Here is a 20,984-nt window from a genome sequence, read left to right on the forward strand (position 1 = left end):
CCAAACTGATTGATTAGCCAACAAGCTGTAGCCCTCTGGGATAGCCAAGTAGTAATAGCAACCTGCTTTTGCACTCGTGAAGTCCTCTCTTGTCTGCATGTCCAGGTACTGAAGTGTCAGGGCAAGCTCCTCACACAGTTCCAGGAAGATGGCCTTCCTCACCTGGAAGTTCTGGAACCCCTGCTGTGCATCCCAGGTTTGCATGACCGGGTAGTCCTACCACTCTGTGCTTGATGCCACAGCTATTAAAACCTGCATCAGCTATCTCCACTCCACTATGCAGGCACACTGCCTGCATGATCTCCACATCAAGGCACATAGCCACTTTCTCAGGGTGATGAGCCACTGCTGACATGCCCTCCACCATGTCTCAGGCCCTGCATTCACCTCCTGTTCCCAAAATAAAAGTTTCGCTAATGCCAACAGCTGGACTAGGTCATTGTTATGAGCTGAATCCATGGCTTGCTATTGGGGGGGGGACGGGGACAGAGGCTGCGCACAGCAGTGAGGAGCTTGCAGAGTCAGAAGCATTTTAGTTTACTGAGTTGGCAAGCTAAGAACTCTGTCTCACGGGAGCCCGGGAAGGACAGACAACTTCTTCTACAATACACTGCAAAACCATTCATAGTGTAGTGCTAAGAACCATGGGATATGCCCACAAAAATCGTAGCATCTAACCTGCATTAGTGGAGTACCAGTGTGGATGTGGCTATGACTTGAGTGTGGCTTAGCAGTGTATATGCTCACCTTGGGCTTGGCTAACCTGGTGTCCCAGACCTGGCTTCCCACACTCTGCAGTGAAGACATCCCCCAAGGTCAGGACCGTCCTTAGGCATACGCAGCATATGCGGCTGCATAGGGCACTGGAAAATTTGGGGCACCATTCCCCTCGCTGGCCGCGGCTGGAATCCTCTCTTTCCTGTCCCCTCCATCCAGGGCCGGCTCCAGCATTTCTGCCGCCCCAAGCAAAAAAAAAAAAAGCCGCGATCGGTGGTGGCAGTTCAGTGGCAGGTCCTTCGCTCCTAGAGGGAGTGAGGGACCTGCCGCCCCCGAATTGCCGCAGGTGCCGCCCCTCTCCCTTGGCCACCCCAAGCACCTGCTTGTTAAGCTGGTGCCTGGAGCCGGCCCTGCCTCCATCACTCGCTCCTTAGCCGGCCGGCTGAGGGCTCCAGCCTCTGGCTCTGCCGCCTCAGCCCCGGGGAGTCCAGAGCGGTATGGTGGCCTGGCCCACTGCTGCCCAGAGCGGAGTCCCTCCCTGGACCTTGCCTGCCTGCACCGCTCGGTCTCTGGCGGGGGCTGGGCCGGGGCCAGAACAGGAGGAGCGAAACTTCCACATAAGTCAGCGGGCGGGGGGGGACAGGCTGAATGAGAGAGGGAGGGAGGACTTAAAGTGCCAGTGAGCTCACTGTCTCTCACACTTCCCTAATACACACACACACACACACACTGTCTCTCTCACCCACAGACTGGCTCTCACACCTACATACACTCTACCTCTCATGAGTCACAGTCCCCCAACACACAGTCACACACACTGGCTTTCTATGTCTCTCTCACACACACTGGCTCTCTCTCTCTCTCTCACACACACACACACTCCATCGCGCACACACATACACCCTTTTATTATTGTTGTTGACTTGTTGTTATTACTGCTTGGTACTTCCTGTCAAAATGCTCGTGGTGAGCCAGGAGTGGCTAGGGGCTGCAGGAGGGCTGTGGGCTCAGTGTGTGTCAGTAATGGGGGGGATTCTGGGAATCCGTGGGCGGGGGTGGTGGCTGTACCCCCTCGACACACTGGGGTCAGTGGCGCCGGCTGGGGACCGCCTTCAGTGGAGCATAGGGGCACCAGTTTAATAATACTACATAGGGCCCCATAAATCCTAAGGACGGCCCTGCCCAAGGTAATTACACCTCTACCTCGATATAACGCTGTCCTTGGGAGCCAAAAAATCTTACCACATTATAGGTGAAACCGCGTTACATTGAACTTCCTTTGATCCACCGGAGTGTGCAGCCCCACCCTCCCAGAACGCTGCTTTACTGCGTTATATCCAAATCCGTGTTATATCGGGTCACGTTATATCGAGGTAGCGGTGTATTTATTATTTAAAATTGTTAACTGTCTCCCAACACAGTTTAAGCACAGTTCTGCCCTCACCTGTCAATGGGATCTTAACTATGTCCCTAGCCAGACCTAAAGCTTTGGATAGTCCAAAACATTAGTATGATACAGGAACATGGTTAAAGCCTCAGAACAGAACTACACCTCTACCTTGATATAACGCTCTCCTTGGGAGCCAAAAAATCTTACCGCGTTATAGGTAAAACCACGTTATATCAAATTTGCCTTGAGCCACCGGAGTGCGCAGCCCCGCCCCCCGGGAGCATTGCTTTACCGCGTTATATCCGAATTCGTGTTGTATCGGGTCACGTTATATCGGGGTAGAGGTGTATGTTGGAACTGGGTTACAGGACAACGAGGCTGGATGCAGCTGGATTTGTGGCATAGAGACACCTTACTTCTGGGCTTAAATTCTGCTGACCTGCAGACGCACAAAGGTCTTTTCATGTAACAATTATAAAATGTGTCCCTTTGGCCCGTCCCTGGTGGATGTGCAGACACATTGTTTGCAGTGAGAATGAAACAGGAGCAGCTCTGAAGTTTGGGTTTGGTTCATGCATCGTTATCCTGAAAGCTGAAACGCCCATTAGAAACTGCAGTTGCAAGGACTGCAGGGACAAGATGAGAGACTCCCCATTTACAGCACTGATCTCCGCAGGAACTGACACGTTAGCACCCTGGAAGCGATGACTTTACAATGGATGTTATTAACTTTAGCAGCACTGAGTGGGTTAATCGTGAATAGTAACTCTCTCTTCAACTCTTTCAAGGCCAAAGCCACTGGGCCCTGCCCTTACCAACCCAGGTCCTCCAGAAGTGTTGGGTGCTGGCATAGTCCACCTTTGTGACATCATAACAGAGTTCTGCTGAAAATTACCCCTTTTCCACTTCAGAACATTTTACCAATTTTTGTTTCAAAATTCTTTTGTGCATATGGGTGAGTTTGAACCATTGAACACAGTAACCTCCCACTCCATAATTACCGCACAAGTCCCACATCTGAAACAAACCCTCCAATCAGAGCTCTCGCTCAGCTGCCTCTAGCCAGGGATGGGCTCTCTCTCTCTCTCTTTCTGGCTTCACATCCTGGCTGGGGTTCCGTTCCTCAAAAACTTGTTGCAGCAGTTTCACAAATTCTATGTACTTTAGTGGAACACGGAATGTCATTCCAATTCTTCCTATTTGCATTTGTCTCTATATGCACGACAGCACAGTTCTCCGTGTTGCCATTACTGGGTTCATCTTGTCTCCAGAATCTGTAAGAAACATGTGTGAGATACATATTGGTATGAGTTTTAAGAGTTGAACAACTTGTAACAGGTGAGGATGAAAGAAGGGGGCAAATTAAACCCTTTAGTTAACCCGAAAGATTCTCCTACCAGGCTCTACACTGTTTCCTTAAAAGGGATTTATAGAACCTGCTCATGTTCCCCCAACAAATCTGCTCTTTACTGGACAAGAAGCACTTGTAGCTACAGTACGACCAGAGCTCCTTTGCCCTCCCTGCAACCCTCACCCCCTTGCATGACCGTTACACTCTATGTTAACCTGTGGGACTAAGGAGAAGACAGTAACTGGTCTGCATCACAGGAGATACTCACGCTGCAGTCTCATTATATGGAGTCTGATCCACCCAGTGCCACTGGCCTTCCTGTGCCTGATCTGTCAGACCGATATAGTAATTCTTTTTTGGGATGGATGTAACAGTTCCTTTTGTCCAATTGAAAATGAAATCCTGAATAAAAATTACAAATTAATTGCCCACATTCAGTCATTGAGCTGACAGTAGTGGGCAGGAGTCCCTGTAGCGAATGTGTGTGCGTGCGCGCGTGAGAGAGAAGGTGATGGCTGGGAAATCCCAGGACTGAATGAACAGGGAGACTGAATTCCCAGCTTACCTTCAATAGATCCCAAATACCAGGGGCGCAGGGGGTCTTCTAAAGATCTGAATGCTCAGCTCCCCAAAGAGTTTAATCCCCAGAGAGTTACCTGCTCAGTTCCTGTGTTGATCACCACCAAGTGGGAGCTCATCCCTGTGCAGTTCCTCTCACTGTCACCCCAGTTCATGGTGTCTATAGAGAAGTAGTAGCAGCTGGACTGAAAGTGCTTCCAGCCCATGGGGCAGCACGTCCAGACTTGCCCTGAGGGAAGAGAAAGTCAAGGAGAAGAACTCGTAATAATGAGAGATGGAAAACTAGACTGGGCTAGAAGATGTGTTGTTAGAACATGTTAGCTCAGACAGTCAATAAACCCAATGTAGACTAACGTGTTAGCTGACATCTAGAAAAAGGTAAAATGACTCAGTTAATGTTCAACCCCTTTCCTTGGGGAGACTCGTCAATAGTCTAATAGGCCCTCAAAGGTAGAGAATGTTTCCTCATCCCCATCCTGAAATGAGCTTCTTTTGCTCCCCTTTATCCCTCCCTCCTGTGACCACTCTCAGCTAACCCCTCCCTCTCCTTGTTCTTCACACTCTGCCTGGACTTGTAGAACGTCGCTATTTCTCCTCTTAGCCCTCACTCAGTCAATCTGTACAGACTTCATTTTGTTCCCATCCTCTCCCCCATACATCAGTCCCTCCGGCCCCATGTTGATCCAGAGCTGGGTGTGAATCAGGCCCCTAACCCAGAACGATGATGCTGGGGTTAATCCCTCCCTCCCTCTCTCTCTTTCAGTGTCACTGACCTTTCTCCTCAGCTCTCCCCAGGACACAATGCCACTCTGCAGAACTCTGGGGCAGGGCCTTGTGCTCTTCACCGCCTCCAGTTCCCTTGAGTAGAGTGACTGGAAAACAAGAGAGGAAAAAAAGAGAAGGGATCCAACTCTACCCTCCTTCTCCCCTGCCTGGGTGCAACCTGATTTCTTCATCTCCTGGCCATGGACTGTCCCAAAGTGGCTGCCCCTTTGTAAGCTTCCATTATTGTCACAAGTGCCAACAACCACCTCCCCTGGGACAATAGGGCAGCTCAGCTCTCTTCATATCACTGCTGGCGGTGGGGACCAGATATACTGATTGACCAGAATAAGCCAACCGATCTTAATCAGTATTGCAAGAAGAGCGTCTGACCCACAGGGGAAAGATCAGGGTGAATGTGGCTAGGCAACAGGTTATTAATACTGGTACCCCTCATCCAAGCAGTAGCAGATGTCAGGGCCTAGTAGGTTGGTTTCCCAATGGAGGAGAAATCAGTGGAGTCTGGGTATTTTCTTGCTGTAACTTATTGACACGACTCCTGTAACTGAGGTGGTCAGAAACGGCATTCAGGCAAATGCGTCTTTCAGAACTCTGAGGCCACACAACAATGCCCATTTTCTAGAAGCAACTCTGCCCCTAGAATTGACTATAGTTAGAGAGATTAAAGCAGAGAGAAAACTCTTGCTTTTCCCCACAGCTCCCTGTGAAAGAACTGCCGAGGCTGGTGACATCACCGGGGAGTGTGGAGCTTCTTGGGAGTTGGTCAAGGTGATGTTGGAGAGTGGATCAAGAGAGAGACATCTGGGAATGGTGACAGGGCTGTCAAGGGAACCAGAAGTCGGAGGGTGTGGGGGTCAGACAGAAGGTCTGGCTAGACTTGCCTGGAGAGCTGGGCTAACTCAGGAAGGATTGAACCTGAGGAGGGAACCTGAAGAGGCTGAGGGGAGCTCAGTTTGGTGTGTCCCTGGTCCCAGAAGCTCCCCTCGTAGGTAGATTGTGGTGGGCTTTGGAGGAGAAAGATTCCTCAGAGAGAGTGAGGGACTCATAAGCCATCCCAGTAACCCAGCAACAGGGGTTGGTGCTGAGCAGTGACACCCAGACACTGGAAGGTCACAGCACAATCTGCCTGTATATTTGTAAATAATTAAGAAGCTCAAGACAGACTTACACAGACAAGGTAAGATGAGTGGTTTCTGTGCATAAAACTATTTCTTTAATGCTTCCAATTCCATGTTAGATAATATTTGTTTTTGTTCTTGATAAATAAGATACTTTATTTTTGCTAACTTTACGACTAAGTCTGATATGGGCTACTAATTTATTTAGGCACCTGATTCCACTTCTTGAAGTGTTGCTAGTTGAAAGGAGCGCGTAGAGGGTGAAGCAGCTTAAGAAATGCATTGAGTGATCTAATGGAGAAGCAGCAGTCTAGGGGTTACAGCAGAAATTTCTCATGGTTAGTTATAGCCCAAATGTTATGGTAGGTTGGAGTTAATTGAGCTGTCTCAGTGAGCAGAAAGATACATTCCATTTAAAACAAAAGTTGAGGCTTAAAAATAGACTAGTTGATCTCTCCATAGATATGTGACCGTATCCTCTGATGTGCTGCGCACCCTCAATTCCTACTGAAGTCAGTGAACTGATGGTGCACAGCACCTTGCAGGACTGTTAATGAGGATGATGTCCTCACTGAGGACAAGTGCCCTAGACCTGTTTAAAGATACTTGGATCATAAGTAAAAAAGTTATAAGAGATTAGAAATTACTTCTAGGAACTAGTGCCCCAGATGCAAAAGGCTCTGTATCTTGTTTCCCCTGAGCCATCCACTCTGCCTGAACTGGAGCCAAATTGGAACCAGTGTCCTGGAGCTGAAAGGCTGTGTATCCCATCCCCCAATCTGTTTGGGTCACCTGGACCCCACAAGCTGGAGCAGAACTGATGCTCTAGAAGGGAAGGGAAAGGCTCAGAACCCCATTCCCTGATCCCTCAACTCATCCAGTCTACATGACATAGAGTTGGATTAGAACTGATGCCCTGATACGGCTCTAGATATTTTCCCCTGATCCTTCTGAGCATCTCACACCCTACCATTGCTAGTTAACATCCCTGATCCTCTGGACATTTACCACCCACCTCCTCCCACTGCCAAATCCTTCCCTCATATCCCAGACATACTTTTCTCAAGTGACCATATTGCTTGCTGCCCATTTCTAATCTTGTCCAGCCACTCACCTTTCCCCCTTTGCCAGCCAAACAAGGACTGTTCCCAACAATATATTCTTCAGGGCTTTCTCCGGGCCCAAACCTTTGGGCTCCCACCCTGTCCTCAAGGAGACTCTTCCACAGTCTAACAAACACCTCTGCTGGGAATTGTTTCCTGATTGTCCAGCAGGATATTTCCCTCTTTGCTTAATTTTATCTCCTTTATTCCCAGTTCTCCTCCCTCAGGCATCCTCCTCAAACAATTCCTCTCCCTCTTGGATAATCAGCCAGTATATACTTACCAATGAGGGCAATGAGGAGAGAGACACACAGCAACAGCAACAGTGCTGAGACCAACCACAGGAATCGCCACGTGGGCTTCTGGAGTGCACTCTGCGCCGTGCTCTTCTCTGGAGGTACTAAAGGCAAAGAAACCCCTAGCCCCCAAAACAGTCAGTTCTGCTGACAGTAGCCCTGTCTGCTAGGTGTGAGCAGCTGAATGAAAAACTTCATGCAGAGACCAAATATCAACCCTTATTCAAGAGTTAAAATGTTCTTAGAGACAGGACCAATTAGAACTCTGGGTGATGGCCCCTCTGATGAAGCTCAAATTCCAAGCCAAACTCCCCAACTCAAGCCCCTATAGTGAGCAAATATTCCAATCACAGGTATTGGGGACTGAGGTTACATGTTTGAGGGGCATGGTGGATGGAAAGCTGGCTAGATCGTCAGGCTCAATGGGTAGTGATCAATGGCTCGATGTCTAGTTGGCAGCCAGTATCAAGCAGAGTACCTCAGGGGTCTGTCCTGGGGTCGATTTTGTTCAACATCTTCATTAATGATCTGGATGATGGGATGGATTGCACCCTCAGCAAGTTCATGGATGGCACTAAGCTGTGGGGGGTGGGTAAATACGCTGGAGGGTAGGGATAGGGTCCAGAGTGACCTAGACAAATTGGAGGATTGGGCTAAAAGAAATCTGATGAGGTTCAACAAGGACAAGTGCAGAGTCCTGCACTTAGGTCAGAAGAATCCCATGCACTGCTACAGGATGGGGACCTACTGGCTAAGCGGCAGTTCTGAAGAAAATGACCTGGGGATTACAGTGGATGAGAAGCTGGATATGAGTCAGCAGTGTACCCTCGTTGCCAAGAAGGCTAATGGCATATTGGGCTACATTAATAGGAGCATTGCCAGCAGATCAAGGGAAGTAATTATTCTCCTCTATTTGGCACTGGTGAGGCCACATCTGGAGTATTGCATCCAGTTTTGGTCCCTCCACTACAGAAAGGATATAGACAAATTGGAGAGAGTCCAGCGGAGGGCAACAAAAATGATTAGGGGGGTGGGGCACTTGACTTATGAGGAGAGGCTGGGGGAACTGGGCTTATTTAGTCGGCAGAAGAGAAGAGCAGAATTTAGGGACACTAGGCAGCCCAGAGTTGTTAGCCAGTCTGGGAGCTTGAGAATCAGGGAGAACCACAGGATGGTCTATCCAGCTGCCTCGCTAAAGAATCCTTTCTAGATACAATACAGCTCAGTCCTGTCTCTTCCCTACTGCGAGGTATCAGGGAGGTGACAGAGGAGGGAGGGGAATGGGTCACACACAGAGGGAAGGAGAGGGAAACACTCACTGAGGGACTGGCTGCTCCAGGTCTCAGTAAGGAGCACTGGAGGCACACAGGGGCATGGAGAATAAGGGAGGGGATTGGAGGCAGCAACACTCATTGCAGGAGAAGAGTAAAGTAGCTGGAGTGCTAATATCTGGTGAAGGTCCCTTGAGAGGCTGTAATAGTTTAAGTTTAGGTCTAGAGAGACTCAATTTTTTTTCCCTGTTCAGTTTGTAATTCTCAAGTCACCCAATAGCAGCAGCAGGCAGGGTAACAGGGTCAGAAGCAAGGCTCTTGATAGTGCACTCTGCTGAGAACGTGTATATATCATTCCTAAAATACACAGTGAGTACACTGATAGTTACTGGGGCTGGTTGAAAATTGTCCATTGAAACTTTTTTTTTTAAATAGAAAATTGGGTTTTTGACAAAACAAAAATGGTCACGGGTAGTGTCTGCTTTCATTTTCTGAGGGAAAAAAAAACATTTTCTCCTCAGCTCCCACTAGCTGTTACACTGTCAGTGCAGGGCCGCCCAGAGGATTCAGGGGGCCTGGGGCAAAGCAATTTTGGGGGCCCCTTCCATAAAAAAAAGTTGCAATACTATAGAATACTATATTCTCATGGGGGCCCCTGCGGCCCCGGGGCAAATTGCCCCACTTGTCTGCCCCCCCCCCCCCCGGGCGGCCCTGGGAAAAATAAACATTTAAAAACCTTCCACATCTTGGCACAAACCCAGTTTTGAGAGAACTTCTTTTCAAGTCACCTTTACAAGGTACCACTGGTTCTCAGCATCAGCTAGTGCTAAAAGGGTTGGACAAATATTTTCCGTCATCGAAAACTAGGGGTTTTTAAAAAGCAGAAAAAAATCACGGACAATGTCTGCTTTCCTTCAAATTCTGTTGTGGTTTTTTAATTGAAAAGCTGAAATTAGTCTGCCAAAACCTGAACATGGTTTGGGGTTTCAGAAGTGTGTGGCCAAATATTTGCTGCTTGCTGTGTTTGATTATTTAAAGAAACTAAAAAAATCCAGCTTAAAAAAAATCCAAAACTTTTGAACCACCTCAGCTTGTGACCAAACGCCTGAGCCCATCCAGTCAGAGATTTTTCCAGATTTCTGATACTCTGTTGGCTTCCTTGACTCATATCTGTCTCCATAACTTTGGGTTCATTTAGGTTAGAACATAAGAATGGCCATACTGGGTCAGACCAAAGGTCCATCCAGCCCAGTATCCTGTCTACCGACAATGACCAATGCCAGGTGCCCCAGAGGGAGTGAATCTAACAGGTAATGATCAAGTGATCTCTCTCCTGCCATCCATCTCCCCCTCTGACAAACAGAGGCTAGGGACACCATTCCTTACTCATCCTGGCTAATAGCCATTAATGGACTTAACCTCCATGAATTTATCTGTTTCCTAGAGACTGGCTCCATGGGGTCCCTCACAAACTGGAGACAGTTACTGTGGGTTTGTCTTTAGTATAGCTTATGTACGTACTCCACAAACTGAGCATTTGAGCTTGTTCCAGAATCTGGGATGAGCCTATGTTGTGAAAACTGAAATGCTCAAAATAGCACATGCATGTGAATGGACACACGGTGCTAAAATTAAATTAACCCAGGGGTTCTCAAACTGGGGGTCAGGACCCTTCAGGGGGTCACGAGGTTATTACTGGGGGTCGCGAGCTGTCAGCCTCCACCTCAAACCCCGCTTTGCCTCCAGCATTTATAATAGTGTTAAATATATTTAAAAGTGTTTTTAATTTATAAGGGAGGGGGGGTTGCACTCAGAGGTTTGCTATGTGAAAGGGGTCACCAGTACAAAAGTTTGAGAACCACTGAATTAACCCCTCTGGAGCCTCAGGGAATGCAGGGGAGGGGGGGGGTCTCCCTTGGTAGGGTTGGGAAGGAGGTAGGTGGTGTAGGATATTGCTCTTCTCATGTGATCCCTCCCCCATGGCTCTCTTGGCTCTATCACTGTTAATCTAAAGTGGCTAATTTTAAATGAAGCTACCCTCTCCTGACATGAATCTCCCTATGGCACTGAAATTAAATGTAGACTATAATTTGGCATTTGAGAAGTGAAAAGGATGGTAGCCCTAAGGGAAAAGATAACAGCTTGGCTCATTGTGTTAAATAGCTGTCTGCAAGCCTCAAACTGCTGAATGAGCTTTAGGGTAGGGAAGGCTGTGCCTCCCCCAGGGCCAGCTCTGGCTTTTTTGCCGCCCCAAGGAAAAAAAAAAAAAAACCTGCGGGGCGGCCGGAAAAAAATAATAAACCTGAGGAGCTCCTTTGGGAGATGAAGTCCTAGACAGTGAGTCATATGCACAATTGCTTAATCAAAAGAGACCCTATAGAAAATAATCCAGATCTAGTGGTTTTCTTTTCATGAGAAAAATGGACAAGAAATACAGTGAAAATGTTTGTAATGGCCATCAAAGGGACTTCTCTGGCCATTATGAAAACTGGTGCATAACTCACCCAATTAACATGGAGGAAAGGGGACTGAGACTTGACTGGCACGTAGGAATTCTCCTTAATTCAACAAGCAGCAGGCTGTGCTGTGGAAGCTGATGAATCTGGGTTCTACCCCTGATGTTGGTATGAAATGCCAAATGGCCACACGCAGCAGAGTGACAACCATCAAGTCCTGGTTGGCTATGGATTTGTTGCAAAAAATCTAGGGTGTGGAAAGCTTTAGTTCTCTGTTCCCTGCAGCTAACATGGAGCTGGAATACCTGAAGAGACATGCTCAGTCTATGCTTGGAGCTAGGGGTGTGATTCCCGCCGCCTTCCCCTCTCTCGGAGCCTCAGCGCGCCGCGTGCAGGAGCTGCCCTGGCCCCTGGACAGCGCTGCAGCGGCGTGGTTCCAGCGGGACCGGAGCTTGCAGCCCCATCTCCTTACCACACGTCTTTGACTCAGTGGGAGGAGCTCAGCCCCCGCCGGAGCTACGCCGCTGCAGCACTGATGCGCCGGGGGATGGGGGAAGGCAGAGGTGGGGCCGGGGGCCCCTGCGGGGTCCGGGGCCTGGGGCAAATTGCCCCATTTCCCCCCCCCCCCCCCGGGAGGCCCTGTACACTGTGCTCATTAACTGGGGGCGTGTGGTTGTGTCTATGCATGATCTTTGCAGGGAAGATCAGGAGGCCTCCTCCTCTGGAAGATTTTTAAATCCCTGACTCCGCTCCCTTCTGCCCCATTCCAAAGGTAAAATAGTGATTGTTCCGATGCACTTTTATGAGCCCTTTGGATAAGTCATCTCTGGCAGGATCTACCTACCTTCATATCTATCACTGTGGCGGTATCTGAGTGGCTGGCTCAGCAGTAGCCAAAAAGGAAGTAAAACTTCTCCATCAGAGGCAGGGAAAACACCCCAATATTCTCTTCCCTCTGGTGCTGACATTTTAACATGCAGCTCCTGAGAGCCCCCTCCAGCACATTGTCCTATTTAGGAGTTTCCAAGCTTCTCAAGGAGGATGTTGGGGGTTTTCTTCCATTGCACCATGGATAGCTGGGCAACATGAAACTCACCCCCATCAGTCTTTGACGGTCCCCTGGAGCAGTTGCCATTGCAGTGGAGCTGCTGGGTAGTTATTTGCTGCCTCCTTCTTCCCATCTTCCTGTGTCTCTGCCAGTTGTCTGTCTAGTACCAGCCCCGCTCATGGGAGGCCCTCACTATACCACTCTACACACACCAGGACACTCTGCAGAGAATCCTGGGAATGTGGCTAGAAGACAGGCACCCTATGTTCAGCTTTGTTGTCACTGACCATGGGGTCAACATGACCAAAGTAATTATCCATGAGCACTAGAGCAGCAGCCAGCACTTTAGTCACACCCCTTATCTTCTAATCATTCACCCAAGTCATCTAGAGAGGCCCTGACTCTGTGAGAGACAACACTGCAATAGCATTGGTGGATATTTCCAGGGGCAGATTTACCATGAAACACAGTGCTCTGGCACGGGGCCCCCCAACAACAGGGGGCCCCAGGGCCAGGCACTCAGGCAGCTCAGCACTGGTGCACCCCCTGTGGGGGGGCTGCTCCACGGGAGAGGGGCTGCAGGGATAGAAGCTGTGGGGAGCAGGAGAGCAGGGAGGGAGGCTCACCCACAGCCTCAGAGGAGCAGGCAGGAGGTGTGGGTGGCGGGAGCGCTGGGAACGGAGAGAAGCAGCGATTTGAAGGGGAAGCCACCGCTTCTCTCCGGCTGCATGGCTGCCCCTGCTCCTCCTGAGTCCTCCAGCCCGTGCTTGCAGGGCCGGATTCAGAAAGGGGATGGGGCTTTAGGGGCTGCAGCCCAGGTCTCCGGGGCCCACTTAGCCCTGGGCTGCAGCCCCTAAAGCCCTTGTGTTCCAGCCCTGCCTGGCGGGAGGTGGGGGGCGGAGGCGGCTCCGAGAATCGCAGCCAATGGGAGCTGCAAGGGGTGGTGCCTGCGGGGCAAGCACAGGGCTGCACGGAGCCACCTGAACTCCCCGCACCTGCACCAAATGGGAGCTGCCCCAGGTAAGTGCTCCGCACCCCAATCCTCTGCCCCAGCCCTGATCCCCCTCCCACACCCTAACTCCAGGCCAGACCCCCCCATCCCCAGCCTGTTCCTGCACCCTAACTCCCTCCCAGACCCTGTACCCCAACCCTCAGCCCCCTCCTGCACCCTAACTCCCACCCAGACCCTGCACCGCCAGCCCCAGCCCGCTCCCACACCCTAACTTCCTCCCAGACTGTGCACCTCAACCCTGAGCACCCTCCCAAACCCTAACTCCCACCCAAACCCTGCACCCCCAGCCCTGAGCCCCAGGTGGAGAATGCAGGAAAAAATGAAAAATGCGAGGTAGGGCCCCAAAAATGAAGCTGAGCACAGGGCCCCACTAACTCTAAATCTGCCACTGGATATTTCTACGGCTCTCTGAAAGTAATGTACTAGCTATGGTCAATCCAGGGTCCCTTAGGCACCCCCCACGTTACTGGCAGCAGTGTTTGAGCATGCCCTGGAACCTCCCAATGTTCACCTGCAAGAGCAGACTCATCAAATGCCTTTGGAACAGGACATGGGGGAATATTAAACTAGCACTAGCTCATCTTGACAGGAGCACGAGTGAGGGCAGGAGGAACATCTGAGTACAGTACATCCGAGCCTCAATGACAGCACAATGTCAGTGAGTCAGTCACCTCAACTGTGCATGCATGTCTGGCTTCTGTGACTCCTTTCCTGAAGCAGGCAGGGAAGGACCCCAAGCAGGTCTCTGTCAAGGCAGCTGAGGTTGGCAAATCTGAGGGCAGAGCTGCAAAGTCAGATTGCAAATATCCTTGACAGCACTGAATACGTGTATATAACCCTGCCACATCGTGGGGTTGTGCTCAAGGTCTTGCAGCTTGGGATGGAGACCCACAGGGCAGAGCAATTTCTATATCCAAATAAATATGGACCAGCCTGCACCTCCTCCCTATATGGTACCCCCTTCTATTCCTGCTGATCCACACACGCTTGTCATCTCCCTATATGTCCTTCTTCCACATTCCGCTTTGTGCTTTCTCCCATGCAGCTTCTGACTTGTGGATTGTTTTCAGTCTGCCTCAGGTTCCACTGTCTTCCTCTAGAAATCCCTCCTAACTTCTCCTCCTTTATGATCGCGCTACATGTTGCTGCTTCTGAAGTATTCTTCCTTACATTGCTGTTTGTCTTCACCTGTAGCGTGTTCAGAGCAGCGACCAGGCCAGTTAGGCTGTAAGGTCATTGGGGCAGGGAACATCTCTGATGTTTGTAAAGTGCCTAGTAAATTTGCATAATTATATACAACATTTGTTAAGAGCAATAACAATTTTCAATTTTTGATCATTAAATGTTAGTTACTTTTCAGCAGAGATAGGCATGAGGCACAAAACTGGATCCAGTTTCAGATCTCAAATACTTAAAGTCTCCAGGGATTTGGTTCAAGCCCATCTCTTCTACTCAGCCTTTGTTTCCTTCTTCTCTCAGTTCTATTCTTCTCTAGAGCTGGGCAAAAATTTTTGGATGACAGTTTATTCACCAAAAAATGCTGTTTCAGTCTAACAAAAAATATTGATTAATTTAATATATTTTTTTCAGGGAGCGAGATTCAGAAGGGGACTAGGGTACTGTGACATTGCACTCTATATAATTTAATGAAAATATGCTAATCAGTGTGAATATAATATAACTGGAATATTCTGCATGCAAAAGGTCTCTTGTAAGGTATCATTACAAAGTTTATAATCTACTGAGTGTGGTCATCCTATTTGTATGAATGTATCATTCTTGTATCTGAAACTAGAAATATGAAATATAACTCTGAGGGCCTATTGTAATTATGCAAAGTGTGGGCCATTAATGGTGGTTTGGAAACTTGATGGCTCCCATCAACCAGGACAATTGACTGTGGATGGCTCTGTTTGCTTGCAGGCCTTCCTTTGAGTCAGGCTGGGAGGAATGAAGGCTTGGGGTATCACAGGGTGAGATTTTATCTGTATTCAGTTTTCTTACTGTATTAGGCATAGACTTGCGTGTTTTATTTTATTGTGTTTGGTAACTTACTTTGTTCTGTCTGTTATCACTTGGACCCACTTAAATCCTACTTTTTGTATTTAATAAAATCACTTTTTACTTATTAATTAACCCAGAGTATGTATTAATACCTGGGGGGCGGGGCGGGGGGGGGGAAGCTGTGCATATCTCTCTATCAGTGTTATAGAGGGTGAACAATTTATGAGTTTACCCTGTATAAGCTTTGTACAGGGTAAAGCGGATTTATTTGGGGTTTGGACCCCATTGGGAGTTGGGCATCTGAGTGTCTGAGACAAGAACACTTTTTAAACTGCTTTCAGTTAAGCCTGCAGTTTGTGGGACGTGGTTCAAACCTGGATCTGTGTTTGTAGCTGGCAAGCGTGTCTGGCACAACCAGGCAGGGTTCTGGAGTCCCAAGCTGGCAAAGAAAGCAAGGGCAGAAGTAGTCTTGGCACATCAGTTGGCAGCCCCAAGGGGGTTTCTGTGATCCAACCCATCACAGGTACCATTCACAAAACAGCCAGCAGAGGAGGTGCCCCCTTATAACCTTTGGATCAGTGGTTAGGGCACTCACCCTTGGACATGGAAGACCCATATCTGACTTGCTGTTTGAGAACAGGGAGTTGAACCCAGCCTCTCCCTCTCCTAACCATCCGGCTCGTCAGGGATGGGTGTCTCACTTGTCCCTGTTGAAACTGTTTCAGTTTGTATAAAGAACTAACTAGTACTTATTGATAGGGACTTGAACTTAGGGCTGCCCCTTGCCAGGGGAGTCCCCTCACAACGGGGCAATCATGTAGTCTAGGAGTAGAGTTCTTTTCAGTCTCTCCTGCAGAAACTCTTCCTCTTTGTGAAAAACACACAGTCATTAGACCAGACTGAGAAAATGACTCTACAGCTTAGTGGTTAGGGTAAACATGAGGGGATGCAACCAAGGTTCAAATACCTGTTGTAGAGCAGGAAATTGAATCTGAGTCTCCCACCTCTCAGGTGAGTGCCCTAAGAACTACGCTGAAGGAGGGAGCACCACCAACTCCACCTGTTTTATGCACCTAGCCCTTTAAAAAAATGCCCAGAAACAAAACATTTAGCTCAACCTGATAGGAACTTCTGTTGACTTTTACAATTTGCTGAAAATTTCAAAAAATGGATTCATTTTGACCCAGATAGATTTTTTTTCAGATCTGCCAGTGAACCAAAAAACCCCCCGAGTTATTCACCCAATTCAATTCTGCACCCAATCCGGGCAGATTACGTGCCCCTGCATTCAATGCTGGCTCTCATGATGGGTACAGAGGACAGGCAGCCATCATGAAATCTCTGCTCTGGGTTCTCCTCCCTGCCTGCCCCTGAGATACTGCAGGTCCTGTCTGTACTCTGGAAAAGCCCTGACAACAGTATGTTTAATTGCTGTCGCTGCCCCTCTTCTAGGCAACGTAACATTCCCTGGGCCCCTGAATCTTTTAGCTACCAACATCTTGGTGGGTACAGACTTCAATACCATATCTCCTCCTTGTGGGCTCTCCTAATTCTATTGCTGGTATGACCCCATCCATTATCCTTCACATCTTAACCTTGCTCTGAGCTGTTCCAGCCACACACACACCGGGTGTGTCCCTAGAGATCCCCCTCTCTGTATCTCAACCCTTTGTCTCTATGTGGATATGCAAGTGAGGTTCTGAAATGATCTAACCTCTAATGCCCTCAGTGCATCTCCTCTGGAGATTTCCCTCCCTGAATCTCTTTCAGATCCATAACTTTTTTCTTGATCCCCTGTACCCTAGAAATTTCCCTTCATCACTGCCCAGGTATTGGCAAAAATCTCATCTATACCAACATTATCTCAGGGTCAGATGGCAGCCAGTGACCTACAGGGGAAAGGCTCTAACAAGCAGCTTCCTGATTCCCCTGAGCCAGACTCTGCCCCTAGCCTAGGGCTAGATGGGAAACGGTGCCGCAAAAGTGAAAGTCTCCATAGCCCATTCCCCTAAATAATCTGTAGTTTACCTTTGGTCTCTGCAGGTGGTGGTGGTGCATTCTTGAACTTTACCTCAGCGTAAGTAACCTCTGATGCCATTTGGAGATTGTTGCCGACCCCTCTTCTTTGTATATTTATATTGTTATTGCATTTAGAATTGATCTTTTAATTCCCTAAAGCCGCAGGCCAGTCATGGAGTCCTTCCCATCTGGAGTGTCTGCCACTCCTTCTCCCACCTGTCAGAAGAGGAGAGACAGGGAGAGGAAAGCCCCTAAGATGAGCTGGGAGGTGCTGGAGATGGAGATATATCCCAGACAGCTCTTGGACCTCTTCACTCAGAAAATCAGCCTTGGCTTTTCTCCTCATGGGTTTAAGTAAATGAAAAACAGGAACCTCGTGGCTGAGAGAGAAGTTGCATCCCCCACTGCTAATAAACATACACACACAGTCATCTCTCAACCACTAGGGTTTCATTTTCTGTCTTTATGCAGTGGTGTTGTTCTACAGATACCACAGAATATGTTCTGAGAACAACTCCCCCGCCAGAGAAGGCTTCCCTCCACTCCTGTCTTGCTGAGTAAGACACACCCCCTGCAGTTCACTGAAACTGAAATCCACTCAGCTCAGGGGCTTCTTAGGCCTGGTCTACACTAGGCGTTTATGTCAAATTTAGCGCCGTTACATCGAATTAACCCTGCACCCGTCCACACCACGAGGCTATTTAGTTCGACATAGAGGTCTCTTAAATTCGACTTCTGTACTCCTCCCCAACGAGGGGAGTAGTGCTAAATTCGACATGGCCATATCGAATTAGGCTTGGTGTGGATGGAAATCGACGGTAATAGCTCCGGGAGCTATCCCACAGTGCACCACTCTGTTGACGCTCTGGACAGCAGTCCGAGCTCGGATGCTCTGACCAGCCACACAGGAAAAGCCCCGGGAAAATTTGAATTCCTTTTCCTGTCTGGGCAGTTTGAATCTCATTTCCTGTTTGGACATCGTGGCGAGCTCAGCAGCACTGGCAACGATGCAGAGCTCTCCAGCAGAGATGGCCGTGCAATCCCAGAATAGAAAGAGGGCCCCAGCATGGACTGATCGTGAAGTCTTGGATCTCATCGCTGTGTGGGGCGATGAGTCCGTGCTTTCCGAGCTGCGCTCCAAAAGACGGAACGCAAAGATCTATGAGAAGATCTCTAAAGCCATGGCAGAGAGAGGATACAGCCGGGATGCAACGCAGTGCCGCGTGAAAATCAAGGAGCTGAGACAAGGCTACCAGAAGACCAAAGAGGCAAACGGACGCTCCGGATCCCAGCCCCACACATCCCGTTTCTACGAGGCACTGCATTCCATCCTAGGTGCGGCCGCCACCACTACCCCACCACTGACCGTGGACTCTGAGGATGGGATATTGTCCACAGCCGGTTCCTCGGACATGTTAGCGGACGGGGAAGCTGAGGAAGGAGATGAGGAGGACGAGGCAGTCGACAGCGCTTACCAAGCTGATTTCCCCGACAGCCAGGAGCTCTTCATCACCCTTACAGAGATCCCCTACCAACCCTCCCCAGCATGTAACCCGGACACAGATTCAGGGGAAGGATCAAGCGGTAAGTGCTTTAAACATCTAAACATTTATTTTTTACAAAACTGGAATATTAAGAATAAGAACAATGTGTGCTTCATGATTTCTTTACCCTGGGCGCTTAAGTATTCAGTTCCAACTATTTAAAAAAAATCAAACAGTGTCCGGTTGTGCATGATTCTGCTGCCCAAGCTGCTCCACTCTTTAGTCCCTGCCACTGCAGCTATATTAAAATCCGGTCTATATGTCCGGGGATAGAGTAATAATCCTCCACGGACATCTCAACAAAGCTCTCCTGCAGGTAATGGGAAAGCCTGTTCATCAGGTTCCTGGGGAGAGCGGCCTTATTGGGTCCTCCGAAGTAGGAGACGTTCCCGCGCCAGGAGACAAGCAAGTACTCCGGGATCATTGCCTTGCACAGCATGGCGGCATAGGGCCCTGGTCTTTGCAGGCTTTCTCGAAGCATCCTTTCCTTCTCGCTGTCCGAGATCCTCATGATAGTTATGTCGCTCATGATGACCTGCTTTGAATTAGGTAGGGGACTGTTAGTATTGGGACTGCTTGCAAGTTCCTTTACAGAACTGTAACCGCTGGTTTACAGCCACGCGGTGGATGCGGGAGAGGGGCAGCATACAGGAATCTTTCCCTGGGACATCCGCGAGGGGGTGGGACAGGACCAGAGTTCATGCTTGGCCGATTGCTGGCAGCAGAGACTGGCATTGCTTTCAATGTGAAAGGAGGCCAGTGGTACTACTAAAGTTTTAAGCAGCCACAAGTCTACGGCTTACCATGTTTGCCTGCTACAGAGATTACGGTGTCCTGCCCCGCTTCCCAGATCGGCAGTGCAAAACCCCAGGCACTGAAGGCGAGGTCCGAAAATTCGACCTTGTCCTGAGTGCGCATGTGATAGGTGCGGTGCATGGTCTTGTTCACAGAGAAAGACTATGTTCTTTGTTCACAACTACATTTATGTTTCGGAGGAATTCACTACCTTTTCCTCATTCCCACAGCCACATCTGCGACTGTCTCCCAACCCAGCCTGGCATCACACTCCCAGAGGCTAGCGCACATTAGGCGGAGGAAGAAGAAGACGCGAGAGGACATGTTCTCAGAACTAATAGGCTGCTCCCGAGCCCAGGCAGCACAGCAGAACCATTGGAGGGAGAATTTGTCCCAAATGCACCGGACACACATGGAACGTGAGGAGAGGTGGCGGCAGGAAGACCAGCAGGCGACTCAAACGCTGCTTGGACTTCTGAGGGAGCAAACGGACACGCTCCGGCGCCTTGTTGATGTTCTGCAGGAACGGAGGCAGGAGGACAGAGCCCCACTGCAGTCTATCAGTAACCGCACTCCCCCGCCACCAAGTCCCATACCCCCCTCGCCCAAAGTCCAAAGAAGGAGGGGCGGCAGAGTCCGTGAAAACTCTCACTCCACCCCTGCAGACTGCTCAAGCACCAGAAGGCTGTCATTCCCCAAAATTTGAAAAGTCCTTTCCTGCCCGTCTCACCCAAGCCCCCGTCCAAGTTTCACCCCCCAGTTTCATGTGTGGTAGTTAATAAAAAATACGTTTCTGTTCAGTACTGTTTCAGTCATGTTCTTTTGAGGGAGAGTCTGTCTGAAGGGGGGGAAGGGGCTTGGTAATTGGTCAGGACAGTCACCTTTAGCAGGGTACAGAGGCGGGGGCAGGTCCAGCAGCAGGGCACATACACAGTGCAGTGACTAGTTACCCTGGTCAGTCTGGGAGGTGGTTTTCATGTTCTGTGCGTGGGGGGGGGGGGGTTGCACTGTGACTTTGTTGCGGGGAAGAGCAGTTACAAATCTTATGCAGCGGTCCTTGTCCTGGATCACAGAGCCACGCAGCAGGGGATCTGTAACCCTCCTCCCCCTGCCATAAAGTCACATAGCCCCCACATACACGCAGTCCCGCTCAGGAGGGCTGGCAGGCTCCGTTGAAACAACCAGTCCGCCACTGCGAATCCTGTCATTCCTGGAGTTTAGAAGGATCATTTGCATCAGTACACTACACCCGCTCCCCACCACAGTCTGCGTCCCAGGTTTCAAACATTCCCGCGAAAACAGTACTAAAGACAACAGTGTTCATTAACAAAATAAAACTGATTTTATTTTTTTGGAAGGGGGTGAAGGGGGTATGTAACTGGAGAGGATAGTCAACATTAACTGGGTAAAGAAACGGGGGCAGGTTCAGCTTCTCTGTACAGAAACTTAAAAGTCACTGGTTACCCTGCTCACTCTGGAACCTTGCTTTCAAAGCCTC

The 20,984-nt window shown here is 49.4% G+C and overlaps 1 protein-coding gene across 1 annotated transcript; it reads right to left on the reverse strand.

The window, feature by feature from the left end:
* Window positions 1-3,230: 3,230 nt before the first annotated feature.
* Window positions 3,231-17,226, reverse strand: LOC135895447 (C-type lectin domain family 4 member E-like). The gene is made up of 6 exons (XM_065423559.1): window positions 17,157-17,226; window positions 7,325-7,441; window positions 4,811-4,909; window positions 4,115-4,266; window positions 3,727-3,860; window positions 3,231-3,381 (listed from the first exon to the last, which is right to left on the reverse strand). The coding sequence occupies exons 1-6, from the start codon at window positions 17,224-17,226 to the stop codon at window positions 3,231-3,233; spliced, it is 723 nt and encodes a 240-aa protein (XP_065279631.1).
* Between the last annotated feature and the right edge of the window lie 3,758 nt (window positions 17,227-20,984).

Source organism: Emys orbicularis, chromosome 1, assembly GCF_028017835.1.
Source record: "Emys orbicularis isolate rEmyOrb1 chromosome 1, rEmyOrb1.hap1, whole genome shotgun sequence".
NCBI lineage: Eukaryota > Metazoa > Chordata > Testudines > Emydidae > Emys > Emys orbicularis.